The sequence below is a fragment of the Oncorhynchus gorbuscha genome, linkage group LG19, assembly GCF_021184085.1.
Source record: "Oncorhynchus gorbuscha isolate QuinsamMale2020 ecotype Even-year linkage group LG19, OgorEven_v1.0, whole genome shotgun sequence".
NCBI lineage: Eukaryota > Metazoa > Chordata > Actinopteri > Salmoniformes > Salmonidae > Oncorhynchus > Oncorhynchus gorbuscha.
In genome coordinates this window covers 33,360,077-33,374,060 of record NC_060191.1, presented here as the reverse complement: position 1 = coordinate 33,374,060, position 13,984 = coordinate 33,360,077, and the positions used below count along the sequence as shown (strand labels likewise).

At 45.0% G+C, this 13,984-nt stretch overlaps 1 protein-coding gene across 1 annotated transcript in view; it reads right to left on the bottom strand.

The window, feature by feature from the left end:
- The window catches only part of LOC124006128 (glutamate receptor ionotropic, kainate 4-like), a 427,028-nt gene that overhangs the window by 109,875 nt on the left and 303,169 nt on the right, over window positions 1-13,984 (bottom strand). The window contains exon 7 of the mRNA XM_046315921.1: window positions 8,669-8,847. Within this exon, the coding sequence (XP_046171877.1) occupies window positions 8,669-8,847 (179 nt within the window). The remainder of the gene's footprint in view (window positions 1-8,668; window positions 8,848-13,984) is intronic.

Genomic DNA, 13,984 nt, shown 5'->3' with positions numbered 1-13,984 from the left:
ACCTCTTTCGGGAAATACATTCAATGCAGTATTAGCCATATAGTTAATTAATGATGGGTTATGAATAATAAGCTTCTAACTAGCCTCTGTATCTTGCGCAATTTGCACGCACCTGTGCTCCGCTGGCCTCTCTAGACTAGAATAGCTTGCTGGCATTTTTGGCATTTCTTATACCAGTAGACAATTTGAAGAGACATGCAAGCTCTTGTTTTCTGAGTGCAGCCAATAGCACTAACGGGTCGTTTGATAGAAGAGCGAACGCATGATGGCAGTGGTCTATAGCAGTTATTTATTCAGGCCCATGACCATTCAATCTTTGTGAAGAGAAGTGAAAGCCGTCTGCATCTAGACCTATATTATTCAAGCATGTCATTAGAATGATGAAGATGGGCCTCCCGATTGGCACAGTGGTCTAAGGCACTGCATCGCAGTGCTAGCTGTGCCACTAGAAATCCTGGTTTGAGTCCAGGCTCTGTCGCAGCCATCCATGACCGGGAGACCCATGGGGCAGCACACAATTGGCCCAGCGTCATCCGGGTTAGGGGAGGGTTTGGCCGGCAGGGATGTCCTTGTCCCATCGCACTCTAGTGACTCCTGTGGTGTGCAGGGCTCATGCACGCTGACACAGTCATCAGGTGTACCGTGTTTCCTCCGACACATTGATGTGGCTGGCTTCCGGGTTAAGCCTGCATTGTGTCAAGAAGCAGTGCGGCTTGGATGGGTTATGTTTCGGAGGACGCACGGCTCTCGACCTTCGCCTCTCCCGAGTTTATACAGGAGTTGCAGCGATGAGACAAGACTAACTACCAACTACCAAAAAAAGGGATGATTTTTTTTTTAAGAATGAGGAAGATAAGGACGACGGAACTTATTTAATTTAACTGTTGAGGAATGAATGAGGCAACAATAGAGAAAGAAAGAGGAGGTAGGCTAATAACATTAGGCAAAATATTATGAAAGGCATACAATGCATTCGGAAAGTATTCAGACCCCTTGACTTTTTCCACATTTAGTTTTTCTCTTCAATCTACACACAATTCCCCATAATGACTAATCAAAAACAGGTTTGTGTATTAAAAATTAAAAACTGAAATATCAAATGTATAAGTAGACCCTTTAGTCAGTACTTTGTTGAAGCACCTGTGGCAGCAATTACCACCTTGAGTCGTTGTTTCCGGTTTGGAGCGAGTGGTCGCATCGGCGCTTCGCTCCCGCAGGTAGTATAACTTTTTACATTTCATTATATTTCATTATAGCACAACGGTTTGATTTGTCTAATCTTAGCAATTTCTTCTCAGCTAGCTACATAGCCGTCTTTGTATCAAAGATAATTGCGTAATTATCGTATTTCGCCGTCCTAACGTAGTCTTCACTAGCCAGCTAGCTAACGTCCACTGATTAGCTGCACTGGGAAAACTATTACACTCAACTGAACGACTTGATCAGTGTAGTGTTAGCTAGCTACATAGCTGTCTTTGCTGTCTTCGTATCTTCGTTCCAAGATAATTGTGTTGCTTAGGTTTAGAGTGTGTAGTCTTAGAGTGATTATCTTAATTTACCGAGGTTAGCTAGCCAGCTATTTGTCGTCCTTAACGTAGGAGACTCTGCTAGCTAGCCAACGCTAGCCAACGTCTTCTGAATAGAACTCAACAACCCGGTCGCATTCACAGGTAGTATCACATTTTCATTTCATTTCATTACAGTACAACGGTTTGATTTGTTTGATCGTAGCTAGCTACATAGCTAGCTACATAGCCGTCTTTGTATCAATGATAATTGTGTAGTCTAGAGCGATTTTCTAGGTTAGCTAGCCAGCTATTGTCGTTCTTTTAACGCAACGTATCGTAAACAACACTGCTAGCTAGCCAGCTAGCCCCCGAATAGCAGCACTGTAGAAACTATTACACTCAACGGAACGACTTGATTAGTGTAGTGTCAACAACGCACCCACTGCCAGCTAGCCTACTTCAGCAGTACTGTATCATTTTAATCATTTTAGTCAATAAGATTCTTGCTACGTAGCTTAACTTTCTGAACATTCGAGACGTGTAGTCCACTTGTCATTCCAATCTCCTTTGCATTAGCGTAGCCTCTTCTGTAGCCTGTTAACTATGTGTCTGTTTATCCCTGTTCTCTCCTCTCTGCACAGACCATACAAACGCTCCACACTGCGTGGCCGCGGCCACCCTAATCTGGTGGTCCCAGCGCGCACGACCCACGTGGAGTTCCAGGTCTCCGGTAGCCTCTGGAATTGCCGATCTGCGGTCAACAAGGCAGAGTTCATCTCAGCCTATGCCTCCCTCCAGTCCCTCGACTTCTTGGCACTGACGGAAACATGGATCACCACAGACAACACTGCTACTCCTACTGCTCTCTCTTCGTCCGCCCACGTGTTCTCGCACACCCCGAGAGCTTCTGGTCAGCGGGGTGGTGGCACCGGGATCCTCATCTCTCCCAAGTGGTCATTCTCTCTTTCTCCCCTTACCCATCTGTCTATCGCCTCCTTTGAATTCCATGCTGTCACAGTTACCAGCCCTTTCAAGCTTAACATCCTTATCATTTATCGCCCTCCAGGTTCCCTCGGAGAGTTCATCAATGAGCTTGATGCCTTGATAAGCTCCTTTCCTGAGGACGGCTCACCTCTCACAGTTCTGGGCGACTTTAACCTCCCCACGTCTACCTTTGACTCATTCCTCTCTGCCTCCTTCTTTCCACTCCTCTCCTCTTTTGACCTCACCCTCTCACCTTCCCCCTACTCACAAGGCAGGCAATACGCTCGACCTCATCTTTACTAGATGCTGTTCTTCCACTAACCTCATTGCAACTCCCCTCCAAGTCTCCGACCACTACCTTGTATCCTTTTCCCTCTCGCTCTCATCCAACACCTCCCACACTGCCCCTACTCGGATGGTATCGCGCCGTCCCAACCTTCGCTCTCTCTCCCCCGCTACTCTCTCCTCTTCCATCCTATCATCTCTTCCCTCCGCTCAAACCTTCTCCAACCTATCTCCTGATTCTGCCTCCTCAACCCTCCTCTCCTCCCTCTCTGCATCCTTTGACTCTCTATGTCCCCTATCCTCCAGGCCGGCTCGGTCCTCCCCTCCCGCTCCGTGGCTCGATGACTCATTGCGAGCTCACAGAACAGGGCTCCGGGCAGCCGAGCGGAAATGGAGGAAAACTCGCCTCCCTGCGGACCTGGCATCCTTTCACTCCCTCCTCTCTACATTTTCCTCCTCTGTCTCTGCTGCTAAAGCCACTTTCTACCACGCTAAATTCCAAGCATCTGCCTCTAACCCTAGGAAGCTCTTTGCCACCTTCTCCTCCCTCCTGAATCCTCCTCCCCCCCTCCTCCCTCTCTGCAGACGACTTCGTCAACCATTTTGAAAAGAAGGTCGACGACATCCGATCCTCGTTTGCTAAGACAAACGACACCGCTGGTTCTGCTCACACTGCCCTACCCTGTGCTCTGACCTCTTTCTCCCCTCTCTCTCCAGATGAAATCTCGCGTCGTGACGGCCGGCCGCCCAACAACCTGCCCGCTTGACCCTATCCCCTCCCCTCTTCTCCAGACCATTTCCGGAGACCTTCTCCCTTACCTCACTTCGCTCATCAACTCATCACTGACCGCTGGCTACGTCCCTTCCGTCTTCAAGAGAGCGAGAGTTGCACCCCTTCTGAAAAAACCTACACTCGATCCCTCCGATGTCAACAATTACAGACCAGTATCCCTTCTTTCTTTTCTCTCCAAAACTCTTGAACGTGCCGTCCTTGGCCAGCTCTCCCGCTATCTCTCTCTGAATGACCTTCTTGATCCAAATCAGTCAGGTTTCAAGACTAGTCATTCAACTGAGACTGCTCTCCTCTGTATCACGGAGGCGCTCCGCACTGCTAAAGCTAACTCTCTCTCCTCTGCTCTCATCCTTCTAGATCTATCGGCTGCCTTCGATACTGTGAACCATCAGATCCTCCTCTCCACCCTCTCCGAGTTGGGCATCTCCGGCGCGGCCCACGCTTGGATTGCGTCCTACCTGACAGGTCGCTCCTACCAGGTGGCGTGGCAAGAATCTGTCTCCTCACCACGCGCTCTCACCACTGGTGTCCCCCAGGGCTCTGTTCTAGGCCCTCTCCTATTCTCGCTATACACCAAGTCACTTGGCTCTGTCATAACCTCACATGGTCTCTCCTATCATTGCTATGCAGACGACACACAACTAATCTTCTCCTTTCCCCCTTCTGATGACCAGGTGGCGAATCGCATCTCTGCATGTCTGGCAGACATATCAGTGTGGATGACGGATCACCACCTCAAGCTGAACCTCGGCAAGACGGAGCTGCTCTTCCTCCCGGGGAAGGACTGCCCGTTCCATGATCTCGCCATGGTTGACAACTCCATTGTGTCCTCCTCCCAGAGCGCTAAGAACCTTGGTGTGATCCTGGACAACACCCTGTCGTTCTCAACCAACATCAAGGCGGTGGCCCGTTCCTGTAGGTTCATGCTCTACAACATCCGCAGAGTACGACCCTGCCTCACACAGGAAGCGGCGCAGGTCCTAATCCAGGCACTTGTCATCTCCCGTCTGGATTACTGCAACTCGCTGTTGGCTGGGCTCCCTGCCTGTGCCATTAAACCCCTTCAACTCATCCAGAACACCGCAGCCCGTCTGGTGTTCAACCTTCCCAAGTTCTCTCACGTCACCCCGCTCCTCCGTTCTCTCCACTGGCTTCCAGTTGAAGCTCGCATCCGCTACAAGACCATGGTGCTTGCCTACGGAGCTGTGAGGGGAACGGCACCTCAGTACCTCCAGGCTCTGATCAGGCCCTACACCCAAACAAGGGCACTGCGTTCATGCACCTCTGGCCTGCTCGCCTCCCTACCACTGAGGAAGTACAGCTCCCGCTCAGCCCAGTCAAAACTGTTCGCTGCTCTGGCCCCCCAATGGTGGAACAAACTCCCTCACGACGCCAGGACAGCGGAGTCAATCACCACCTTCCGGAGACACCTGAAACCCCACCTCTTTAAGGAATACCTAGGATAGGATAAGTATCCCCCCTTTAAGATTTAGATGCACTATTGTAAAGTGACTGTTCCACTGGATGTCATAAGGTGAATGCACCAATTTGTAAGTCGCTCTGGATAAGAGCGTCTGCTAAATGACTTAAATGTAAATGTAAAATGTAAATGAGTCTTCTTGGGTATGACGCTACAAGCTTGGCACACCTGTATTTGGGGAGTTTCTCCCATTCTTCTCCACAGATCCTCTCAAGCGTTGTCAGGTTGGATGGGGAGTGTCGCTGCGCAGCTATTTTCAAGTCTTTTCTCAGATGTTCAATCAGGTTTAAGTCCGAGGACTGGCTGGGCCAATCAAGGAAATTCAGAGACTTGTCCCAAAGCCACTACCTGCGTTGTCTTGGCTGTGTGCTTCCTGTCTGAGGTCCTGAGCGCTCTGGAGCAGGTTTTCATCAAGCATCTCTCTCCAGTTTTTGCTTTGTCATTATGGGGTATTGTGTGTAGATTGATGAGGGGAAAAAATGATTTAATCCATTTTAGAATAAGGCTGTAATGTAACAAAATGTGGAAAAAGTCAAGGGGTCTGAAATCTTTCCATATATAGACAGTTGTGTGCCTTTCCAAATCATGTCCAATCAATTGAAATCACCACAGGTGTATTCCAATGAAGTTTGTCGTGGAAGGATCAGAATTTGTTGGTAACATTTGTAAGATGTTTAATATTCATCAAATGTGTGTAAGTTACTTCTCATCAGAATGGTATTTTTGTATAATACTGTGGCAAGATTACAGTTATCTGTTCTATGTCAAAACTAAGTTGCATGGGCCGCTGAGAGGGGAGAGGTCAAAGTGCATCATGTGTAAACATATCTTTTACTCCCTACCTTTCCCATTCTGGGGAAATAATAATAATATATGCCATTTAACAGACGCTTTTATCCAAAGCGACTTACAGTCATGTGTGCATACATTCTACGTATGAAAAGAGGGTTGCAGTGTCTGGAATCATTCTATGCTCCCTCTAATGTTGCTTTTATCTTAACCTATAGCCTCACTCTCCTCTCCGTGAGTTTGCCCAAGAGGTTGTATTTTGAGTTGGTTGTATCTAAATGACAATTTTATATATGCCTGTTGATATGGAGGATTTGGTTTATGGTTCTGGGGTTTGGGAAAGGAGACAAAGCTGAACGATGAATTATGTCTATGCTGTCTGACTATGTGTGTCTTTGCTATTAAAGGAACTCAGTTGCATTGGAAGGGGGCTCTCAGAGAATTCACTGAGAGACACTGAATTTATCTGAGAGTCACAGGATTGTGATAGAGCTCATATAATTAAAGATGGAGTTTTATAACTAACTCTGACTTGTGTGTGTGTGGTTTGCTCCCATGATTTGGTAAATAGAGGAAATTTCCACGACAAGTTGTGGAAAGATCTCAAGTATGATCAATGGGAACAGGATGTACCTGAACTCAAGTTCGAGTCTCATAGCAAAGGGTCTGAAGACTTATGTAAATAAGGTATTTCTGTTTTTTATTTGTAATAAATTAGCAATATTTTCTAAAACCTGTATTTGCAATGTCATTATGGGGTATTGTGTTTAGATTGGGACAAAAAATATTTAATCCATTGTAGAATAAGGCTGTAACGTAACAATATAATATAATAGGCCCTATTGTATTTGAAATTTTAAATCTAATATGCCAGCCTATGCTTGTAGACGTAGGCTTGCGTATGCTGCACCAACATATCCTGCACCAGAATTGCATGTTCCCTCAGCTTTATCATGTTTTGAACGAGGTGCGTAATACCAGTTCATATAATAAAGTATAATACAATACGGTACAGTAATACAGTTCAAAATGATTAGCCTACTGGAGATTGTGTCATTTATTTACTCAAAACAGCATATACAGTTGAAGTCAGAAGTTTACATACACCTTAGCCAAATACATTGAAACAGTTTTTCACAATTCCTGACAAGAAATCCTAGTAAAAATTCCCTGTCTTAGGTCAGTTAGGATCACCACTTTATTTTTAGAATGTGAAATGTCAGAATAATAGTAGAGAGAATTATTTCTTTCATCACATTCCCAGTTGGTCAGAAGTTTACATACACTCAATTAGAATTAGGTAGCATCGCCTTTAAATTGTTTAACTTGGGTCAAATATTTCGGGTAGCTTTCCACAAGCTTCCCACAATAATTTGGGTGAATGTTGGCCCTTTACTCCTTATAGGGCTGGTGTAAATTTGATTTGATTTGATTTGATATCCGGGAGAAAAGTCGTTTTTTTCTCTGGATGGAACATTTGTAAAACACAGGGAAAATATTCAACCCTATCATGCACCCTTAGCCAATGCTATCTCTCTCTGTCTCGCTGTCTCTTTTGTCCGTCTCTCTCTCTCTCTCTCTCTCCATTTTGCTTTAGTCATTGTCTCCTTCACCGCAGACATGCATCCAATCTCTATGTTATAATTACGACACAGCCATATGCTGCAAGCTGCCCTTCACCTGTGTTTCTGTCACCTTTAGATCTAATCATAGCTCTTTAGAAGGGATAGCAGGAGTCTTGTCCTATCAGGCAAAGTTCATGTCGGTGTCGGGAAGAACTCTGCCAAGCTACAGAGTGTTCTATTTTGTTGCTTTAATTGCTAACTTATCTGTTCACTTCAGGTATGGTTCTATAAGTTGAAACACACATCATTGAAAGGTCATATTGACAGTTTACTGTGACAAATAGTCATATCTGATATGAACGTCCAATTAGATGTTATTATATTACGTATGTCAGACGAGCTCTTCACAGCTGAGAGGATGTAGCTTAGTGGTAGAGCGCATGCTTTGCATGTATGAGGCCCCGGGTTCAATCATTGACATTGAGCTGCCAATCTCAGCTGGCAATTTTACAGGGCAAACAGGTAGTCTAATGCTTACAGCATTGGGCCAGTAACTGAAAGGTTGCAACTTCTCATCCCTGAGCTGACATTATGAAAAATCTATCGACGTGCCCTTGAGCAAGGCATTTAAATTTGATTGCTCCAGGGTTGCATATTAAGAATGCACGGCTGACCCTTTCCGTAATCGTTCTAGGCTTACAAAAAATGAATCAGATGAATGTACATCTCCGTCGTTAATGAACGAGCTCAGAACAGAACATGATTTACATCTCACGTCTGTCACTTGAAGTAAAATGCACTGTCTGACTAGACCTTTTTCTTAGAAAGCTAATTGCATTGGTTTTCATTTCTCATTTCTAGCATTGGTTTTCATTTCTCATCTCTACTGTACTCTAGCGGTTTAAGTGCTAAGCCCAAGGACACTCAACAACCTCCTCTAGTTGCATTTGCACACCACTCAAGTCTCCAAATATGGCGTCACATATAAGCCATGGTTTATTCATGGTAGTAAGTCTGTGTACAGGAGAACAGATCGGTCTCTCGGTATTGGATGTTTCAAGTTAACATTCATTCAGTCCAACACTCATTCACTAGCAAGTGATTCAGCTTGTAGCTTGTTCAATTATTTTCAATATCAACCTTGATGCTGAACTTTAGCTTGGCATTGACATATAGATCGTGAGAGAAAAACATTTGCATCATCCGCTACTACTGAGATGTCTAAGAACATCGGGAAAGAGGTCACTGTGACAGACAGACTCACCCTTTCCAAAATTATGTGGGACATTGTTGCGTTAGCATCCACAATGATTGTGGCAGTCTTATCATCGCGGATCTCCTTGAGAAGGGGTGTGGGATCCTGGCTGTCATCCAGCATGCGAACCGATAGTGTCTCCTTGGAGATGAGGAACTGGCGTAACAGCCTCTCCAGATTTAATAAGCCTGCGGGGACAGGGACGAAGACAGTGATATTATTATGAGCAGGTAGACAGTTAATCTCCTAAAGGTAATGAATTTCTGGGTATTAAAGTCACATTTCTGAGAACTAGCACTCAATTGAATGAGTTAAAAATACAAAGACATTATTTCGTGTGAGAAACACCATATTCATAAAAATAAAAATAACAATGGATATTTTCAATCGGTCTCTGACGAGACATGACAATGTGCTTTTTTCGCTCGATAAACAAAAAGTACATTTTTATGTCTTGTTGTCAATAACACGGTCATTAAAATCCTTAACACCTAAAATCATTTATATGATGACCTGTAATAACGTCTAATTGTAAAGAAATGAATTGCTAGGTGCTATTCTTAAACACCACCTCCAGCATTTAGTTCCCAGGACCGCATTAAAGAGATTGGATATTGGTCCATTATAAGTGAAATATTTATTTTTGAAATAATCCCTTCGCTGGTGGTTTTTCCGCTTTTACTTATGTTATACAGTTGAAGTCGTAAGTTCACATACACCTTAGCCAAATACATTTAAACTCAGTTTTTCACAATTCCTGACATTTAATCCTAGTAAAAATTCCCTGTCTTAGTTAGGATCACCATTTTATTTTAAGAATGTGAACTGTCAGAATAATAGGTTTTATTTCTTTCAGCACATTCCCAGTAGGTCAGATGTTTACATACACTCAATTAGTATTTGGTAGCAAAGCCTTTCAATTGTTTAACTTGGGTCAAATGTTTCAGGTAGCCTTCCATAAGTTGTTGAATTTTGGCACATTCCTCCTGACAGAGCTGGTGTAACTGCGTCAGGTTAGTAGGCCTCCTTGCTCGCACACGCTTTTTCAGTTCTGCCCACAAATGTTCTATAGGATGAGGTCAGGGCTTTGTGATGGCCACTCCAATACCTTGTCTTTGTTGTCCTTAAGACATTTTGCCACAACTTTGGATATATGCTTGGTTTCATTGTCCATTTGGAAGACCCATTTGTGACCAAGCTTTAATTTCTTGACTGATGTCTTGAGATGTTGCTTCAATATATCCACATAATTTTCCATCCTCATGATGACATCTATTTTCTGAAGTGCACCAGTCCCTCCTGCAGCAAAGCACCTCCACAACATGATGCTGCCACCCCCGTGCTTCATGGATGGGATGGTGTCCTTCGGCTTTGGTCTCCTCCAAACATAACAATGGTCATTATGGCCAAACAGGTTTATTTTGTTTCATCAGACCAGAGGACATTTCCCCCAAAAGTATGATCTTTGTCCCCATGTGCAGTTGCAAACCGTAGTCTGGCTTTTTTATGGCGGTTTTGGAGCAGTGGCTTCTTCCTTGCTGAGTGGCCTTTCAGATTATGTTGAGATAGGACTCGTTTTACTGTGGATATAGATACTTTTGTACCTGTTTCCTCCAGAATCTTCACAAGGTCCTTTGCTGTTGTTCTGGGATTGATTTGCACTTTTCACACCAAAGTATAGTTTATCTCTAGGAGACAGAACGCATCTCTTTCCTGAGCGGTATGACGGCCACGTGGTCCCATGGTGTTTATTCTTGCGTACTATTGTTTGTACAGATGAACGCGGTACCTTCAGGTGTTTGGAAATTGCTCCCAAGGATGAACCAGACTTGTGGAGGTCTACAATTATTTTTCTGAGGTCTTGGCTGATTTCTTTAGATTTTCCCATCATGTCAAGCAAAGAGGCACTGTGTTTGAAGGTAGGGCTTGAAATACATCCACAGGTACACCTCCAATTGACTCAAATTATGTCAATTAGCCTATCAGAAGCTTCTAAAGGCATGACATAATTTTCAGGAATTTTCCAAGCTGTTTAAAGGCACAGTCAACTTAGTGTACGTAAACTTCTGACCGACTGGAATTGTGATGCAGTGAATTATACGTGAAATAATCTGTCTGGAAACAATTGTTGGAAAAATGACTTGTGTTATGCACAAAGTAGATGTCCTAACTACCTTGTCAAAACGATAGTTTGCTAACAAGACATTTGTGGAGTGGTTGAAAAACGAGTTTTAATGACTCCAACCTATGTGCATGTAAACGTCCGACTTCAACTGTATGTTTCCAGTGGCACTTGACTGAAACTATGCATTCATGGGAGTCAAGACATACAATATATTACATTACAACTGAGACCAGCATTGATTATATAAAAAAAAAAACATTTACACAAAATCAATGTTTTCTTCTTTTGGTTACATGCAGCAGCAGCTGCTCTTAAAGCACTATGTGTCCCAACTCATTGAATCCTAATGACTTCAACGGTTTGTCTAGAAACGCAAATCATCAGCAATGACGCCTGTCTGCTCTGAGACTATCAGCTCTGTTACCTGTTGAGTTACTCAGCATAACTGTGATGAGGCTTAAAAACCTGCTCAATCTCCATTGCCTGTTTGCATGGCATCACATGCCAATTTCACATTTCGTACATTACACTAGACTGCACACTTCGCTGCTCAATGTCCACAGCAGGAGTTGCCCCTCCTATCGTTCCCTTTCATTCAGCCAGTGGAGAGGCAATCTCAGGAGAGACCCGTTTAGTGTTCAGGCTGTGCACGATTCAAAGCAACGGGCGTGTACATTTTCATTTCACAAACTCTTTTGTGGCCCTGACCTATGTGGCACCTATTCTGGCAGCCATGTCGCTTCCACGTTTCAGGCTGTTGAACCCATGCTAGAACATCATTATTCTAAAACGGGGAGGCACTGATTCTCGGTTAGCCGTGGAAAAAAGGGAGACCCTGGAAGGTTAGAAGACGTCTGAAGTCTGTTTTCTTTGTGGAGGCTGTGCTGCTGCTGCCTGCAGCGGTCGGTGTATGATATTGCCATGTGGTGTGCCTCATTAACACGGGCCACACATACTGTAGCTCTGCCTGACGCTGCCTCTCAGGCAGACAGATAAAGGCAGGGCCTGCCACTCAGTCTGGGCAGCCAGTGACTTCCCCCTTTTGCAGTCCGTCACATTTCACTGGGCTCTCACAAAGCCCCGGCTCTCATCTACCTTCCTGCACTCAGTGCCTCTATGCAAATACACTGCTCAGCCAGGACCAATGACAGGTTCATGCCAGTGTCACAGCTCCCAACTGGTTGCACCCTAGTCTGTTGAACTGGGCTGCTGGACTCCTGCGGTCTGGGAACCCTGTACTGTACAACCAAATGTGTGCAGTCTGCAGAATTTCATGGCATTTCACAGGGAAAGATGGATCTACTTTTTAAACAGGCCGAACCTAAATGACTATGATAAATCGGGTGATACAATCGATTGACGGGCGGATGGAAGAGAGTTAAATTGCTTCAATGTAGTTTTCCCTCCAGGCCAGCAGCATTCGTTAACTAGAGTGCTTGGGATAGGACATGCGCTAATGTCTAGGCATTCGTAGCGTGTCAGTACATTAACTTATCCTAACCTGAATATAACCGCACAGGTCAAAAAGTCGATAGTCTATCACACTCTCTTATATAAACAGTTCAGCGTGTCAGTAGATCTTGTTAATGGACAAGGATGGGGAGTTTGTGATGTTGTGGGTCTGAGTGATCCTTTCTCATCATTCCCCATTGAAAGGGAACTTTTTTCCATCTTTCATCCTGGTAGACGAGCAGACAGACGACCAGGGCTCTTCTCTGCTTTGTTCTCATTAGACACCAAAGCGAGAAAAAAGATAAAGAGAAGAACCCCCCTCCCTCCAGAACCACACATCAAAATCCCATTACACTGCGTATTGCATCAAATTAATGTCTCTGGGCAGGGAAAAGGAAGGGGAAACATAGAAGAAAAACCAGGGAGAGCCAATGGGAGGAAGCTCACTCTCATCCCTCTGTTTAAGAGCATTTGGTGGAGCCATCTTTTCTCCACAGTTTCCTCACTCACTGCTCTCTTTCAGTAGGGAGGAAGTGCAACAGAACTGACAGCGCAGCAACTATTTATTCTGATGGGGACATTTACAGTGGGCTGACGTCTTCTGTTACTGGAGCTGTAAATATATCATAATCCGTATTGAAACTTTCTTTGAATGTCATCACGTCGGGAGGATTGCTCAGCTTGATCCCCGGACAACAAACAACAAAAAGTCATTGCCGCTACCAGCTAAATAATTTCATCACCCCAGTTAACCGGTCTGTCTTCCCAAAGAGTGTATTGATCCAGCTCTCTCTGGAGACAGAGACATTCTTGATCAACTTTAATTACAGGTTACTCATGACATTTTCAGAGCAGCGAGTCGTATCGTTGAGCAAACATATCCTATAATTGTTCCGCTCCAAGGAGACACAAACGTCTACCTTGACAGTTGTGTGCCTTTAAAACCTGTTGATGAGTCTATCTTCTCTCAATAAAAAAAAACATCATGAGTTGGTTGCCGAGGTGCATGTCATCAGAGAAGTCAATTCAGGTGTTTTTAACATTCAAAAGGTACTACTATTTGCTTTTCTTCCAGCTCATTCAATTCAGACGATAAAATGCTACGTTAGGTGATAGCGGATTCATAACATAAGCTGTATTGTTGACCAGGATGCCCTCCCCCCCCCAAGAAGTAGAGTGTGGGTGATCGGTCCCCTCCCACCCTCCTGCTACCCGCCAGCTGACCTCCCATGCACAAATCTCCCTGTTAACAAAGTGCTCAACTTTCCCACACAGTCCTCCTCCACCCCTGCGGCTAGGCTCTCTATGTCCAACTGTACTACTCCATGAGTGCGGTGAATCCACACACAACCACATGGCCATCGATAGCGGTAGGCAGGTTAGCTAGATCAATGGGTTTCCTTCTTTGCGCTACCTGTGCCTTTGGGTGGGCCTCTCTCTCTGTCTCTCTCTCTCTCTCTCTCTCTCTCTCTCTCTCTCTCTCTTGCTCTCAGCCAGGAAGCCAGGGTCAGGCTGGGAAATATTCATGGCTCGGCCACGCTCTATTAGGCTGTCACCGGCCGCAGTGATTAATGAGCCCGGCGTCGACCGTCTTGGGGCCTCTGCCAGCCAGCAAACGGTACCGTGGCTATTGCTACAACAGCACATTGCAGAGCCCAAGCCATCACGGGTATTTTACAGTGGCGCTGCAGAAGGGTCACATGGCAGAGCAATCACTCTGCCTCCGCTCCCCACGTGTAATTCCAGTA